The 15,989-nt window shown below is 56.0% G+C and overlaps 8 protein-coding genes across 8 annotated transcripts; 2 read left to right on the top strand and 6 right to left on the bottom strand.

Moving 5' to 3' along the window:
* Positions 1-5: 5 nt before the first annotated feature.
* OT_ostta18g00080 (unnamed product) lies at positions 6-6,539 on the bottom strand (the record flags this gene model as incomplete). The annotated part of the gene is made up of 1 exon (XM_022982737.1): positions 6-6,539. The coding sequence occupies one exon, from the start codon at positions 6,537-6,539 to the stop codon at positions 6-8; it is 6,534 nt and encodes a 2,177-aa protein (XP_022840509.1).
* A 125-nt stretch (positions 6,540-6,664) lies between these two features.
* On the bottom strand, positions 6,665-7,672 carry OT_ostta18g00070 (dTDP-4-dehydrorhamnose reductase; the record flags this gene model as incomplete). Its single annotated transcript, XM_022982732.1, has 1 exon — positions 6,665-7,672. The coding sequence occupies one exon, from the start codon at positions 7,670-7,672 to the stop codon at positions 6,665-6,667; it is 1,008 nt and encodes a 335-aa protein (XP_022840508.1).
* Positions 7,673-7,828: 156 nt separating this feature from the next.
* On the bottom strand, positions 7,829-8,515 carry OT_ostta18g00060 (Thioredoxin-like fold; the record flags this gene model as incomplete). Its single annotated transcript, XM_003083990.1, has 1 exon — positions 7,829-8,515. The coding sequence occupies one exon, from the start codon at positions 8,513-8,515 to the stop codon at positions 7,829-7,831; it is 687 nt and encodes a 228-aa protein (XP_003084038.1).
* A 153-nt stretch (positions 8,516-8,668) lies between these two features.
* OT_ostta18g00050 (unnamed product) lies at positions 8,669-10,072 on the bottom strand (the record flags this gene model as incomplete). The annotated part of the gene is made up of 1 exon (XM_003083989.1): positions 8,669-10,072. The coding sequence occupies one exon, from the start codon at positions 10,070-10,072 to the stop codon at positions 8,669-8,671; it is 1,404 nt and encodes a 467-aa protein (XP_003084037.1).
* A 95-nt stretch (positions 10,073-10,167) lies between these two features.
* On the top strand, positions 10,168-10,587 carry OT_ostta18g00040 (RmlC-like jelly roll fold; the record flags this gene model as incomplete). The annotated part of the gene is made up of 1 exon (XM_003083988.1): positions 10,168-10,587. One exon carries the CDS (start codon positions 10,168-10,170, stop codon positions 10,585-10,587), a length of 420 nt encoding a protein of 139 aa, XP_003084036.1.
* Positions 10,588-10,686: 99 nt separating this feature from the next.
* On the bottom strand, positions 10,687-12,021 carry OT_ostta18g00030 (unnamed product; the record flags this gene model as incomplete). Its single annotated transcript, XM_003083987.1, has 1 exon — positions 10,687-12,021. The coding sequence occupies one exon, from the start codon at positions 12,019-12,021 to the stop codon at positions 10,687-10,689; it is 1,335 nt and encodes a 444-aa protein (XP_003084035.1).
* A 125-nt stretch (positions 12,022-12,146) lies between these two features.
* Positions 12,147-13,130, top strand: OT_ostta18g00020 (Methyltransferase FkbM; the record flags this gene model as incomplete). The annotated part of the gene is made up of 1 exon (XM_022982712.1): positions 12,147-13,130. One exon carries the CDS (start codon positions 12,147-12,149, stop codon positions 13,128-13,130), a length of 984 nt encoding a protein of 327 aa, XP_022840507.1.
* Positions 13,131-13,457: 327 nt separating this feature from the next.
* Positions 13,458-14,543, bottom strand: OT_ostta18g00010 (unnamed product; the record flags this gene model as incomplete). Its single annotated transcript, XM_003083985.1, has 1 exon — positions 13,458-14,543. The coding sequence occupies one exon, from the start codon at positions 14,541-14,543 to the stop codon at positions 13,458-13,460; it is 1,086 nt and encodes a 361-aa protein (XP_003084033.1).
* Positions 14,544-15,989: the final 1,446 nt, after the last annotated feature.

The following is a 15,989-nucleotide window of genomic DNA, read 5'->3' as shown; positions in this document are numbered from 1 at the left end:
AACACTCACGAAAGCGCCATCTCGAGCGCGCCACTCGCCGACGCGCTGACGCTCGAAAGAGTCGAAGAGAGCTTGCATATCGAGCGCTCGAAAGCCGTTCGTGGCGTTGAGTTGGCTCCGGGCGCTTCGCGTTTTTGAGCGCGGGCGTACAGTTGCTTGCGCAGGATCGCCAAGCGCGTCTCGAAATCCGCGGCAAGAATGGGATGCGTCGACGTCAACTTGACCGCGAGAGAGGCAGCCTGTTCGTACATGCTCGCGCGCGTCAACGCCGCGATGATATGTGGAATGAGGACTTCACGTCCTCGTTCGTGATCAAATGCCGCGGATACGATCATGTCGAATGCGTCTGATGACGCGGCGCACAGCGCGGAAATCTGATTTCCGTGCAAGGCAAAAGCGACCGCCTCGGCATCCCACGCGAGAGTAGACGCTTCGTCGAACGCTCGACCGAGAAGAAATGAAAGTTTGGCGATGACCGCTCCGTCGCGCGCGGCATCGCTGGCCTTTGTCTCTGCCAATAATTGCGATAAATCCTCGTCCGACAGCCAGCGCGAATGACGACTGGCATAAAAAACTTGTTCAGCAACAATATCCATCGTCGCGTCACCTTCTCGCACGCCTCGTGTCAAGAGGGTAATCCAACATGGCTTCAGCGTTGATTTCGTTCTCTTAGGCGGATCTTCCCAAAGGATGAGTATTTCGGACAGAACCGTGAATGGAACTTTTGCGCTCACGAGGTCTCGTTTAAAGTAAGCGCACATGGCCTTGACGTCACAAAGGCTGGCTTCATCAGGTGATTCCAGTCCGAAGGGTGCCAGCAAGGCTCCAGTGCGCATTGCCAGCACACGCATCACACCTTTGCTGGTGTCGTGATGACTTCGCCATCCCGGCCACGACGCACAACTTCCTCCGGCGAGTTCTGACAAAATTTTAAGAATCTCCGCTCGCGCCACTGGCGTCGCGACTCCGACAGATCGTTCGAGGGTCGTAAACGCGCTGGACCGGGCCGCGGCGAGTCGTTCGTCTTTGGGTGAACCACCTCCGAGTGTCTTGCGAATGATTGTCGAAAGTTGCGACGGATCGTCTTGAATACGTAGCAGCGCGTCGCTCAGCGCACTTGAAACCGCCAGTAACACATCCACCTTTTGGTCAGATCGAGCAGTCTCCACGATGGCGGCGAGCGTTGAAATTTGCCCGAACGTCGCACAATTCTCCACCCACTGTTTACATATGTCCTGGACATCGCATCCAGAGCGCAGTGATTCGTCAAGCAATCTCAACAGCGCGGGATGGAGTCCAGGAATTTCTTCAGTGATTCGAATGACGAGGTGCAGATTGTCTCTCGCTGTTCGAATATTGGGACACTTTTCAGCGCCTATGACACGGGAGATATCTTCCAAAACCTTGAGGCGAGTTCTCGAAGAAATCTCTCCGTCGAAAACTTGCAACTCCTTACGTGCATTCGGCGAGGGCACACCACTTAGCACCCTGGCAATTTCCATGAGGTGCGCTTCACCCAGACGTGTCAAAACTGGCTCGAGCGCGCTCCAACGTTGATCTGGACTTGATCTGAGAGCACCGGACGGTGGCGACAAGACGCCACGCGCGACGGCAAAAAATACATCTTCGGCGCTTATCGTTGAAATTTCGCTCGGGAATTTCTTCAAAGCTGCGATGATGTTTGTCACGGTGGATTGCGGGAAGTCGGAATGGCTGCTTGTCGCACGCTGAATCTCAGCCAGGGCCGCCGTCAACCCTCCCTCGGGAGCGTCTCCTTTGGCGTTCACGAATACGTGCAGATCAAATCCATCACACGCGCGTGCGAGGTCCTGCAGCGCAACGGATGTGTCATGCAATGTTTGCGCCTTTGTGGCATCGCACGCACCGAGAACGTCGAAGTAAGCCGAGGCAGATTCGATGGCGCATTTCCCATTCGTCGGTAACGTCTTCCAGATGGACCGTTGTAGCATCTCAACGCTTTCATGTGGCCTCGTCGGAAGTTTCTCTTTTAAAATCGCGGCCGTTCGTCGTACTTCCAGAGAGTCCTCACTCGCCAGAATCGCAGCATGCGCAGAGTACACGTCGTATGAGTCGACGTCGTACACATCCGCAAGCCTAAGCGCGTTCTCGAGTGCTTCAACGCCAGACATCGAGCTAGAGCTACCGGCTGCAAGGGCCATGATCGAACGCTTACGGTATTCCACGTCGCCCGAAGCGAACGCACCAGCATCGACCTCTGGGATCATCTCACGCAGCCATTCCGAATCAACCACAGAGCCGAGGGACGATCTGTATTGCTTGAGCAATTCGACGTCCGACCGGATCGCAGGTCCGGGTCTTTCAATTTTCCCGACCAGTTCAACAAGCGCGGAAATGCTCACTGGTGTTTTAAGGCTGATGGAATCCCAGGACGGACGAAGCGCACGTAACGCGTGTACGCAAGCACCGACGTTTAACACCATCTGCAACTTCGATCGATCTTGGATGCGGTTAGCGACTTCATCTATGACGTTAGCAACTTTTGAGGCGTCTCTCATTGTCAATAGAACGGCCATAGATGACCACATCGTAGCTGGAGGGTTTTCGGAGCCCAACGCATCCGTATCACAGCTCGCCATCGCTGCCGCAATGGAGCTTTGAGCGACTTTAGATAGCACGTCGTCGGATACATTCGATCCATGAACACCGAGCGCGTAAGAGATTGCGCTAGCAGCTTCTTTGGCTTTCTCATCATTCGATCTGAATATCAAGTCGAGAGCTCTGCCGAATGTAGATCTCTTAGCGAGAAGTTTGATTGCCGGTCGAACGCTCGTGTCGACCGAGGAATCTCCGCAAGCGTTTGACAGTAAATCTTCATAATTTACTTTGTCGTCAACGATAGATCCGTGTCTTGAATCCGCAAATACCTCGAGCATTCGATGCGTCTGCGACGCCTGCCAGTCGCTCAAAAGTGCCGCAAGGACGTCTTGTTCAGCGTGTACCAACGCAAACGCGAGGAGTGTACCTTTCATGATATTGTGTTCGCTTTCAGTTGGAATGGCTCGCGCGACATCCGCACATAGCTTCCAAGCGTGACTGTACCTACGCTTTGTCAGGCGTAATGCGGTTGCCTGCGCCATTTCGATATCACCTGACTCGAACGCTCTTGATCCGGTGGCGAGTAAGATGGACAATTGCGCATTTTCATCGTACACACCGAGCTTGGCGACAACGCCTTGCAAAACGTCTGGTACACGATACGCATCATCACTCTTACTAACGGCTTCTAAAACCAACTCTAGAGCGACGTGTCGCGTAACTGCACGCGGTGCGCGATTTACATGGTTTTCGGCGAGATAGCGTAAAGCCTCAAAGAATTCAACCTTCTTCCTGCAAGCGTCTCGCGTGGGCATCAATAGAAGGCAACTCTCTGCTGCTTTCGCAGCCTCATCTTCAACGTCTTCGGCTCGAGCAAGGAATTCGTCCGAGACGTCACATATGATGCCTTCTGCCGCAACTGCTGGGAGAATAGCAGACACAGCGCCACCAAGCTCTTTCAATCCTCCAACAAGCGCGCCCACGGCACCAGCCGTACCACCTTCAGGTATGTGGCGCTTCGCGTGATTCCAATCTTTATTACGCAGTTGTGCGCGAAGAATCTCGCCGAGTGCCTGCTCGTGTGTCATGGAACGATGAAAGGCACCGGACTGCAATGTATGAACATGTGCCCACAACTCTGCCCACCGTGGCATTGCGGTATTTGCTACGACGCTGTCGATGAAGTTTTGTAAAAGCTTCAATGCGCTCGTTTCGTCTTGTTCAGCATTCATAACTTCATTTAGCGTCACTCGAACCTTTGCCTCCTGCAACGTCCTGCACGCATTCAGACGAGCTATAGCTTTCTTTGCCATGGGCACTTCTGTGATTGTCACGGGCAATTCATTGAGCATCTCAGCCGACTCTGACACCAAAGTGTCGTCCACAGCGGCACGAGATAATAAAGCTTCGATCGTGACCGCTGCTATTGCGTCCGCACCGCCCGCTATTTCCAAGTTCTCAACGGATGACGACAACCATGACACGGTGTGCGTAACGAGCTTGAGCTGCCCCGTCTCCATCGCTCCCAGGATCCAACGCTGAAGCATCTCTCTCACGATCTCGGGGCCTTCTTCTGAAGAAACGCGAACATGATTAAGAAGATCGCGAACGGGACCGGGTAGCAGTTGCGCCATGTTCTCGGAGGTCACCATGGACAGCATGACTGACAATTTTTCAAACGCATCGCTCTCGAAATATTCTTCCAAACTCATCTGACACATGCGGCCGCTATCCAGATCGAATATCACGCGCACCGCGGACTCCAGGATCGAGGAAACGATCGCACACTCTCTCAGTGTACTCGTTCTCAAGCCGCGTGATGCAGAATCGAGAAGGTCGCGCGCACTGCCGAGTGATCCCATAAAATTGTCCATTTCGCATGAACGTTGAATCGCCCAGGTTTCCATTTCTTGAGCCGACGGACGTGCGAACGAACCATTGGATTTAAGTTTGCACAATTCCTCTGTCGCTGTTAGCAGCCACTCTCTTGAGACTAAATCGTCCAAAAGCTGAGCAACTTCGAGTGAAATCCCAGCGGCATGTGCGTCATCCCTCGCGCGTGTTTCGTTCAATTCTAATATGTGTTGTAGGAAACGAGTCGACTCAGCCCAGTCTCTAGCACGACGCCCGGCCACTTGCGCAGGTCCGTCGCGATTGACGTAGTGTTCGGACCAAGGAAGGAGATTTTCGTATGAGGCCACGTCCGCGGTCTCAGGAAGAGCAGAGAGAACATCAAAAACTACTCCGCTCACGCCGAATGCGTGGCGCTTGACGATCACTCCGAGCGTCGTCATGTCGTTCGTGTAAGCAGCATTTAAAGCGGCCTCGTGAATTGGTGAATGTAGCAAAATCGAGTAAAGCTGTGCAGAAAAACCACCCCCGGTGATTTCGCGCACCGTGTCTGCACGGTCGAGAGCGGCGAGCAAGGCTATGCGCACTTTGACCCACCAACTCCATTCTGGTTCGTCTCCAGTATCCGATTTTTGTTGCCTTGCTTTCTTTGCTTGTGCGTCAGATTCCTTCAATCCATAAACCAAAACGTGTCGCTGAATCTCATACGTTTCCGCACAAGCGGTAAGACATTGGACGGCGACCCACGCGCGGTCACTAATTCGCGATAGCCAGTCTGTTATTCCTTCCGTCGTCACGCGTGAGCGCACCCAGCGCGTCTTGTACACGATATCGGTGTTCAAACCGTGCTGACGCGCCAAGGTAAGCGCCACGCCCCATTCTTCCGAGTCCATGCGCGAATTCAACATCTCTAAAGATGTTCTTTCGTTGATGGAGATCAGTCTCCATCCTCCTCGCCCGGTACGCTCTAGAAGCAAAAGTCGACCACGCTCGACACCGTCGACAAATTTAGGCGCAGAAACTAAATCATGAATCGAATCGAAGGATTCAGGCTCGTCCCCTAACACGTTGATGTCGTCTGGAAACGTCTTCACAGTGAGAGTTCCATCCTTCGTCGCCACTGCTAGTGATGTCTGTGACCACCACGCGGCTGAGACGACATCGCTTCGCGATTCGATCCGTTTGATCACCTCGTCACCATCGTTCGATGCGATGAAGGTGCTCAAAGATCCGTTCACTGACGTCGTGGCGACGCTTAAAGACCCATCCATCAGTCGAACTGCGAGACGTGCTCGACGCGGCGATCGAAATAGACTTCGTCTTGGAACGACGTCTCCACCGCAGTCTATGACGCGCGCACATCGCAAGTTCGTAAAATCATCGGTATGATCGTATTTCCAAGTGGTGATGAGCGAACCCGTCGATGAGCGACCGAGTCCGACAACAACCAACGTGCGTTCTCGTTCCACCCACTCGGCGCCATCTGCCCACTTGAGCTTTTTCGCAAGACTCATCGAGTCTTCCGCCGCGGACTCCCTCGCATTTTGCTCACGGTCGAGCGTTATCCTAGCTCGAGTCAGCAGGGGCGCTCCTTTGAGATTAACGCTCAAAAGATCGTACGAGGTCGATGCCTCACTTGCGTCTCGTCCACGCGCGAGCGCGAGCGCACAACCAGCGACACCTCTTCCTCCTGACGCTCGATTCGCACGCCAGACGATCTCTCCGATGCGTGTACACACGTATACGCGTCCATCACCTCTCGCACACGCGTACAATCGCCCATCACCGCTCCATCGGGTCAGAGTTCCTTCGACTTCATCCCCTGGTTCGCTCGCGTTGTCTCTCGCTTCGGCCCTTCCGCGCGCGATCCCAAAGTCATCCTTCTCGGCGTACGTCACGCACGAACCATTGTCGGAGCTGATTATGACGTATACGTGTTGATCGATCGACCCGTTCGTGGACGTTCCGAACTCGCTCGTCGTCGACAGCGTGTAGGAAGACGACGACACGTGCGACCGTTCTCGCTCGTCCTCGACCTCGTCGTCTCGTTCCTCGTCTCGCTCGCAGTGCGCGTAGGCATCGTACAGCGTACGACTCTCACCCGTCGCCATGATCACGACGCGCGACGCCGACGCCGATGCGGCGTCGGCAAGACGAGCGCTGAGGTTTGGTTGTCGCGTCGAAAGTTCTGGATTTCTCCTACATATACCGGTATATCATATAAAAATCGCGCATCTCACTCAAACGCAGCGACGATCTGATCGCTGAAGCTTCGAGGTGACCAGTCCCGACAGATGTCGCGTATTAATGCACTCGAATCCATAGATATGTCTGGTGGTGCGTCGACTCCACGAAGCGCTCTGGCCTCCGTGCACGACGCTCGAGCAATTTTTGATTTGTACACGCTCTCAAGCTCTGCGTCACCACTCGCGAGGTACTCCGCGACCCCATTCGCCATATCAACGCGACTGACGCGATCCGGACCACCCATGTTATACACTCGAAGCGTCGGAGAAGGGCCCGCGCGCGTTGCCAGCGATCGAACGATATGGCAAATGTCATGCACGCAAACAGGTGAGCGAAACTCGTCTTCGTAAAACGAGGTCTGTTCATCCTTTTTAAAGCTCGAAGCAATAAAATCCAAGAATAAAGTTCGTCGCACATCCTTAAGTGGAGGCTTTGGTCCCGTGATGATGCTCGATCGAAGAACGACGGCGCGATCGCCGAGGTCTTGCACGAGAGCATCTTCGCAGAATACTTTACTTGCGCCGTACGCGTTCACCGGCGCCGTCTTCGTGCTCTCATCGCTCAGAGGGCTCCGGCCGTCATAGACGTGATCGGTCGAGAGTTGAATCCACATTGGAACCTGTACACTTCTGGTCAATGCCTCTGCCTTCACGGCGTTCCATAGAAAACGTGGCGCGTTTGCAAGTTTTGCAGCCTCCGGGTTCCTCTCACACGCGCCGGGCGCGCTCATCGCGGCACAATTCACCACCACCCTCGGCGTCGCCCCGTAGTCGAATAATTCTCTCACTATGTTCTCGCACGATGCGATCGACGCGAAGTCGCACGCTGAAGTCCGTCGCAGCGTCGATGGAGCGTCGACATCAATCGCCTCATCGCCGCTTCTTCCGCACGCGTGCACGACGTCAAAGGCGCCCGAGTGAGCGAGATCGAGAGCGATGAACTGACCAAGATATCCGTCCGCGCCGAGAACGCACGCGGCGACGCGCTCCGTAGCCATGGCGAAAAGTGCCGCGTTGGCGTTCACGGTTAGCAACGAGTCTCACGGACGCAGACGCGCACGCGGAAGCGATCAAATTGCTCTGGAAATTTATGAAGACACAGCGATGGGGTTTTAAAGATTTTTCGAATTTTTTTGTGATTTTTCCAAGCACATTTACGCGGCGTCAATCGCGTTGAGAATTTGCTCTACGTGCGCGGTCGTTTTGACGGAAGCCATTGACTGGTCGCGCTCGAGCCAGTGGTTAATTATGGTTCCGTTGCCGTCGACCAAAAACGTTTGACGATCGCTAAAGCGTCCGAAAATCGGAATTTTCAAATCGGCACCGTACGACTCGGAGACCGAACCGTCCCCATCGGAGAGTAACGTGAACGATTTCAGCCCTTTGTCAGCGCAAAACTGTTCGTGCTTGTCCAAAGAGTCCATGGAGATGCCGAGGACGCGAGCCTCCCTCTTCGCAAACTCGGGAATCGCCGCTTCAAATCGTTGAGCCTCGACGCTACAACCCGGTGAACCGTCTTGATTGTAAAAATATACGACTGTAAACTTTTGCTCGTTGAGAACGTCGCCCAGGTGCACTGATGCCCCCTTCGTGCCTCGGAGTGTGAAGTCTGGAGCCTTGTCACCGATGTTCACCGCTCGCGCGCGAGAAGGCGCGAGCACGTCCAGGGCCGCGAGTGAGAGCGCGCCACGGAGCACCGCTCGACGATCGATGACTTTCACGGCGTCATCACCGCTCGCCTCGACGCGAGCGCTCGCTCGTCGCGCACGGCCCGTTCGAGCGCGCGTGGATGCGACGACGGCGCGCGTGGACGCGACGACGGACAAACACGAGTACGACATCGTCGCCTTCGAGGACGCGGGACGCGCTATCGGGCCTGAGAACGAGAATACCGACGACGCTCGACCGCGGACTAAAACACGTCGATGTTAGGTTGTGGCCAAACAGTACGACAGGTGGTGGCACGCCAGCGTTTGAAGGACTACGGGCTAATTCTACAACAGGCGCGTGCACGCTTTCAACGCGTCATACTCTTTGACGACCAAATAGGACGCAGCGACAGCACCATACATCGATTCGCCCTCGCGAACGTCCAAGATCCTTTTTCGACAGTCTTCAATGATGCTCTTGTCGAAGCGCTTCAGAGCGTTTTCACACATTCGCTTAAATACATCCAAGGCGAACTGCTCGATGTCGTGTTCTTCGATTGCCTCTGCTAAGAAGCAATCAGCGAACATGAGCGCGTTTTCACCAACGCCATTCACAGGGTCGATGCGCAATATCACGGACTCCAGTTGCGTGAAACCCGAGTCGACAAACTCACCCGTTTCGTTTACGAATTCTTCTCCCGTGAATTCGACATGAAATGGTTGATCGTTGCGTACGACGAAACCAAAATCAAGAAAAACATCAACATCCGAAAGATGTACGCCATAGGAATCGAACACCTGATCGCCTCGTGCGTACGACTTGTGCGCTCGAAGCGTCGCCGTCGCGGAGCCCGCGTCGTATCGTAATATTGAGCTCTCTTCAGCATCACTTGAATGATTCAAGCCATCGGCCCACGGTACGAGAACGAGAACACTAGTGTCGAAGTCGTCCTCACTGGGACCAGGTCCCCATACATCTTCGTCCACGTCGCTCAAACGCTCGAGCACTGCAAACGCTCGAGCATCTGTCTCGTCAAAATTTTCAAAAACGTCGTCATCGAAGAACTCAAGTCGGAAGGCTCTCGACGCACATATAGCCGACGCCCATCGCACATCTGCCTCGGAAGGCCATTCGTCATCGTTCTTACCGGAAACATCCTTTACATCCTTTCCTAATCCCATGGAGCGAAAATCGTGCGCATCGTTTGCACAATTTCGTAGACGCTCCGTGAGTCTCTTGCTCGCTACCGTCCACGTCGGCAGCCTCGAGGTCCTCGCCTCGTCGCTCCAGAGTAGCGGATGCCAATCACCATGATGAGGAAGCGTCTGCAAATATGGCCACCACCGGCTAGCCTCTTTCCGTTTCATCTCTTCGAGAACCGCAGCGACCAGTCGCCTGAAATCGCTCCCGTATTCCATGCGCGGGTGCGCAGTGAGGAACGCCTCACGTGGGATCTGGATAATGACCTCACCTCGTCGAATGCCGCTCTCGCGCACGCACGTCGCGCGAACGCCGAAACCGTCATTCGCCGTCGTCAGCCGCAACCCTCGGTCGCTGAAGCCTTCGATGTTCGAAAGCCATGCGTGGAGCCTGTCGAGTGCTGCTGCATCGCACGACGACGACGACGACGACGACGACGACGACGACGACGATGCCCTGCATGATGAACCAAGACGATCGCGGCGACAATCGTGCGCGCGCACTCGTGGTCGTCTGTTCGTGACCGTCGTAAACGGCTTTGTGAGCATCTGTTTCTGCAGACTCCGCCCCCACGTCAACGTCCCCCTCGTGTCCCGTCAGAAGCCGACGCGAACTTGGTGACGCGCGCGCGTGCCACCTCGCGATGTCTCGTGAATTTCAGTTTGAGAACGAAGAGGCGATCTGTTGGAAAACGACGGTGACGCCCAACCTCCCACTGAAGATGCATCGTCACGACAGAGCGCGCGTTATCGTCGCTCTTCAGGGAGGCGTGCTCAAGCGCGTGGACGAAGACGGTTCGACGCGTGATTTGGTGTTTGAAACGGGCAAGGCGTACTGGTACGAGGCTGATCCGCCGGATAACTTACACGCGGACGTTAACGAGGGGTCAGAAGATGTTGTCGTCATCGTCACAGAGTTCAAGACGGATGAAGATCGAAATGGAACTCGAAACGCTCGCGCAGATTGCGGATGTGGCGAAGGGGGGAAGTGTGACTGCAGATCGAGAATAGGATTTCCATTCAAGATGCCTCTCGGGTGGGAGCCTCCTACGACGAAAAAGTAGGCAACGTTACGTCTAGATTCTAGAAATTTCTGATGGTACCGGTAGTAAGTAGTATAAGTAGCACTGCATTGAAACGCTTTAGCTCCAACCGATTGAGCCTCATTGCAAGTCGGCGTCGGCGTCGATCACATCTTTAGTCGTGCCCCCGCATGTCAACAGCTGTTGCAAGAGCACTCTCGCGGTATCGCGCTCTCCAGCACGGTTGGCGGCGCACGCTGCGTTATATACGACCCCGAACCTCTCTTCACAGTTCCCGGGATCTCCAGCATCGCTCAAAGCGAGGGCTTTGATGTACGCCTCCCACGCGACGCGATAAGCCTGAGTTGCACCGGCTTGGTCAGAGCGACGCACGCAATACGTGGCGAGCGCCATGTTGGACTCGCCCACCCCGACGTGTGCGTTCAGGTCTGAGCCGTTCAGCTTGAGTGCGGCACCGTAAGCCTCCTCTATTGCGCTTCGTAAATTTTGTTCCGCCGAGTTCGTGTCCACGTGCTGCAAGATCTCGGCTTTGGTCTGCAGGGCGTCGCCCAACGCGTTGAGTGGCTCTACAGCGCCCATGGAAAATTGTGAAGACGAGCGAAGCTTCTCTATCGACGCATCCGCGGCCGTCGCGGCTTCGTCCAAATTCTTACATTTCGCCAAAAATTGCGCGTAGCTTGTCAAACTACATCCCCAATCGTACAAAAATCCACCCAAATCGTCACCATGATTCGCGTCGCAGTGACCGCATGCTCTTTCGTAAATGCTCAGCGCTTCTCGATACGACGCGAGCGCGATCGCATCCTCTTTCCTTTCAGACGCGCGCTCGGCAAGCTTCAGCCGCGCATCGGCACAGTTCCACAACGCGAGCAATGCATCTCCTAACGAGCGTCCCTCTCCCTCTATCGAGGTCGACACAACGTCATACATGGAGACTGCTCGTCGAAGCGCCTCCGCCGCGCGAGCGTCATCCTTCTCGAGCTCCGCTATTCGACTCAACGCTGTCGCGACGCCGTTCGATCTTTCTAACGTGCCAGAATCGCTCACGCTTTCAAACACGCCGAGCGCCTCGATCGCGAGAGACATCGCCTGTTCGTTTGCCGCAGTCTCTTCGCCTCGAGAGTTCTCCGACAGCGGCTTTCTCCGCACCCGTCTCTCGATCTCGCTCGAAAACTCTAGAGCCGTCTCGGCCAGGAACACTTTTGCTTTATCGGCGTCCGAGATCGCGCCAGCGCCTCGCGCGCATCTCGACGCGAGCTCTCGAGCGCTCTGAAGAACATTTTCGTACGCCTCCACTCCGGCGGCCTCTGCGCCGCTTCGACACTTTTTATTCGCTCGCTGCGTCTCCTTCGCGAGCTCCTTGATCGCCCCCTCGACGGTGCGCGTGGATTGCGACGCATTCGTCGTCGTCGACCCCTTCGAACGGCGTCTCGCGTGCGGCGGGACGTACGACATTCGCGCTCGAGTGCGCGAATGTCGAGCACGGCGTGGGATTTTTGTTTTTCTTTCGTTTTTTCGTCTTTCCCTCGTCCTCGTCGCCGCGCCGCGCGCACATCGCGTCGCGCGGCGCGTCGCGCGCGATGTCGCGGTCCTTGCGCACGCGCCCGCGACGCGCGCAGTGCGTTCGCTTCGCGCTAACGTTCTCGCTGGCGGTGTGCGCGGTGCTGGTGTGCGTCGCGGCGACGGAATCGATTTGGTTGAGTCATGCGCCGAGCCTGTTTTACGTCCCGCCGTGGGTCCCGGCGCGCGCGGCGGCCGCGCTCGGGATTCCCATGGCCCGAGGACCACTGCCATGGTACGGTCAGTTCGGCCAGGACGCGTGGGCGGCGAGCGCGCGAGGCGGCGGGGGCCGCGACGGGTTCTTTGTCGAGCTGGGCGCGCAAGACGGCGCGAAAACATCGAACACGCGCGCGCTCGAGGAGCGCCTCGGATGGCGTGGGGTGTGCATCGAGGCGGATCCGTTGAATTTCAGGGTGCTGCGGTATCAGAGACCGATGTGCCGGACGGTGCGCGCGGCAGTGGGGGCGAAGAGTGGGACAAAAGTGTCGTTCGAGAGCGGCGGTTTGCGAGGCGCCGCGTTCGGAGGGTTCGGTGGCGCCACGGGATTCGCACGATATCGGGGTCAGAGCGCGCCCTCGGGGACGAAGGTTGAGATGGAAACGACGACGTTGACGGACGTGTTGCGCTCGGCTCGAGCGCCTGCGCTAATAGATTACCTCTCGTTGGATGTCGAAGGCGCGGAGGTGGACGTGCTCGAAGGCTTGGACTCAAATACATACGTCATTCGCGCCATCTCCGTCGAACATAATTTCGAAGAGACGAAGCGCCAAAGAATCTTCGATCTGCTATCCAGTCGCGGCTACGATCGCGTCGCCGCGGGTGACCGGGCGTCGTGCCACGTCGACGCGCTCACCGGTCGGTGCGCACCAGCCTCGGGAGCTGATAGAGCGGATCCGTCTTTCATCGCTTCGGCAAGGTCTTCCACTCCCACCGGTACATCCGGAGCGTATTCTGGTGAGGGTTGGTGCGCCTGCGTCGACGACTTTTACGTTCGAAGACCATAGTACGATAGAATGATAGAATGGCTTGTACGAGCGTTCGTACTCTTAGAAGGTACCATAGACGATTCAGATCCAGCACGAACGCAAATAAGAACGCATAACATTTTCGTGACGATTCGATCGAGTTTCTTGGTTCACATGTCTCGAGGTACTCGAGCGATTGCATCGCTCGCTCCGTCATCTGTGCGCGTCCCGTCATTCGCGGGACGGACTATTTTTCTGTTCTCAGAAACTCGCTTGGATGTATCGACAGATGAATTACAATGTTTTTCTATTCGCATGGAGACCGTTATCATCAGCTCATTCATCTCTTCATCAGCCTTATTTAGCCTATCGGCCTCGTGCCTTGGCTTTTCTTGGTTCACACGTCTCGAGGTACTCGAGCGCATGCTTCGACGCGTCATCGAATTTTCTCAAACGCTTCAGTCGCTCTTTGTCCGTTGAGTGGTTTAAATCGTGCCACCACCTTCCCACCAGAACGCCGTCTCTTTCCCCAGCATCTTCATGGTCCCATCGCGCGAGTGTGGCCACATCGTCCTTTCTCGGCAACTTGCCATCCAAGTGGTCGCGGACGTGCGCGCTGAAAATCTTCAACTTGCGCGTGTCGTGCGCTGTGTACCTGCATGCATGGCCATCTTCGCGAAACACACATGTCTCGAGATACTCGAGCGCGTGCTTCGACGCGTCATCGAAGTTTCTCAAACGCTTCAGTCGCTCTTTGTCCGTTGAGTGGTTTAAGCTGTACCAAAATTTTCCAACCGGAACGCCGTCTCTTTCCCCATCATCTTCATGGTCCCATCGCGCGAGTGTGGCCACATCACGAAATCTCGGCAACTTGCCATCCAAGTGGTCGCGGACGTGCGCGCTCAAAATCTTCAACTTGCGCGCGGCGTCAACGATCAACTCAAACTTCCAATCGAGCCAGCAGCGAACACAATCTTCAAAAAGCGCGGAACATGCTACGCACAAACCGTCGCCTTGACGAAATGTCTGATTTTTATCAATTGTACCGATTCGCTTCTTTTTGATGCGAGAGTATCGGTCGAAAATCGGTTGAAACACGTCAATGACCAATGTGCCGACGAAGAACATACTGACAGTGCGACGGGCGACGGCGTGGTTGCACAGAACGCACTTCCGGTTCCCCTTCCCCGTGTTCGTCGCCTCCTCCGCCGGGTTCTCGTCCGCACCACCTGTCGGTTCGGCGCCACTCGTGCCCTGGCCCCCCCGCGCGACGCCATTGTCGCGTTTTTCAGCGAATTCCGTGTCTCCTGCGCCGTCGAACGCACCGCCGGCACTCGTCGAGTCCACCGCGCGCGCGCCGATCTCCGCGCGCCGTTTCGCCTGTTCCTCGTCCTGTTGCGCATCGTCACGCCGACGCTTCGGCGCGAAGAACGCGCGAAAAGCTCTAATCATCCTCCGTGTTTGGATTACAGAAATAGAGAACTATCAGTCGGTAGCCGTCAGCCGCGCGCGCGCTTCGCTGAATGCCCTCTCCACGTCCCAGACGCGCGACGTCGCGCGTGGTGCCCAGATTTGTGACCGGGATCGATTTGCATCGCTCGCTCCGTCATCTGTGCGCGTCTTGTCATTCGCGGAACGGACTATATTTCTGTTCTCGCTCACACGTCGTTCAGTACTCGGGCGGTCTTCCGAATCCACCGTCCGCGAGCGCTTGGAGACCGTTATTCCGAGCACCATTCACGTCACGATCGATGCTCAAAACGCATTCATGGCGTGACTACGCGACGCGCGAACGCTCGCCCACGCATCTTTCCATCGCGCCACGCACGCGAAGCACACAAAGACAACGTGATGCACGCGAGTGTATCGCGTCTCGGATCGCACGTCGCGAGTTCGCGTCGCCGCCCGCGCGCGTGCGTCATCATCTCATTTCGACCATTTCGAACACCTTCGCCTTTGCGTCGCGCGCGCGAGCGCAAACGCGTCGAGCATCACTCGTGCGCATTAACGCACGCACGGCGTACCCTCGAGTCGCGTTTGCGAGCTCTGGGCGGCGCTCGACGCGAGCGCGTTCTTAGGCAAACTTTGCATGTTCAACACACTTTGCATTTTGTCCCACATCATTTCCGCAGCCGACGCGCGTGCGCTCGGTTGGGACGCTCCTGAGGCGCGCGCACGCAATCTTCGCGTTATGCGCGAACGCTGCGTCTGACGCGCCGAGGGAGCGGCGCTCTCGCGCTCGCGCCACGCCGTAACGAAATCGCCGGCATTGCTGCATGCGCGTCACGTTTTTTGCGCCATAGAGGGAAAACATCATCGCCAGCGCCGGGGCGCGCGATCGACGTGACACACGTTCATACTCGCATCGATCCCTGCTGCGAATTCGCGCCTCGTGGCCCGTTCGTGAGCCCGTGTCGCGCATTCTCGATGTCATGAGCTCATGGGCCCATGGCTCATGAGCTCATGGGCGACCCGCTCACGGCGGCACATCGGCGCGTCGACAAAACGCCCAGGTTCGTAGTGTCGCGTCAAACATACCATGTTCGCCGCGACGACGGCGTTCGGTGCGCTGCGGTCGATCTTGTGGCCGTAACGAAATCGCCGTCATTGGCGCATGCGCATGCGCGTCATGTTTTTTGCGCTATTTCGAATTACAATAGTTTCCTATTCAATGACATCTATGGGAGGGATTTGCCTCGCTCGCTCCGTCATCTGTGCGCGTCCCGTCATTCGCGGGACGGACTATTTTTCTGTTCTCGCTCACGCATGTGTGTTCCAGTACTCGGTTTAGGGTTTAGGGTTTAGGGTTTAGGGTTTAGGGTTTAGGGTTTAGGGTTTAGGGTTTAGGGTTTAGGGTTTAGGGTTTAGGGTTTAGGGTTTAGGGTTTAGGGTTTAGGG

The sequence above is a fragment of the Ostreococcus tauri genome, assembly GCF_000214015.3.
Source record: "Ostreococcus tauri WGS project CAID00000000 data, contig chromosome 18, whole genome shotgun sequence".
Classification (NCBI taxonomy): domain Eukaryota; kingdom Viridiplantae; phylum Chlorophyta; class Mamiellophyceae; order Mamiellales; family Bathycoccaceae; genus Ostreococcus; species Ostreococcus tauri.
Note: the sequence above shows the minus strand (reverse complement) of the source record. Positions and strands in the feature narration are given on the sequence as shown.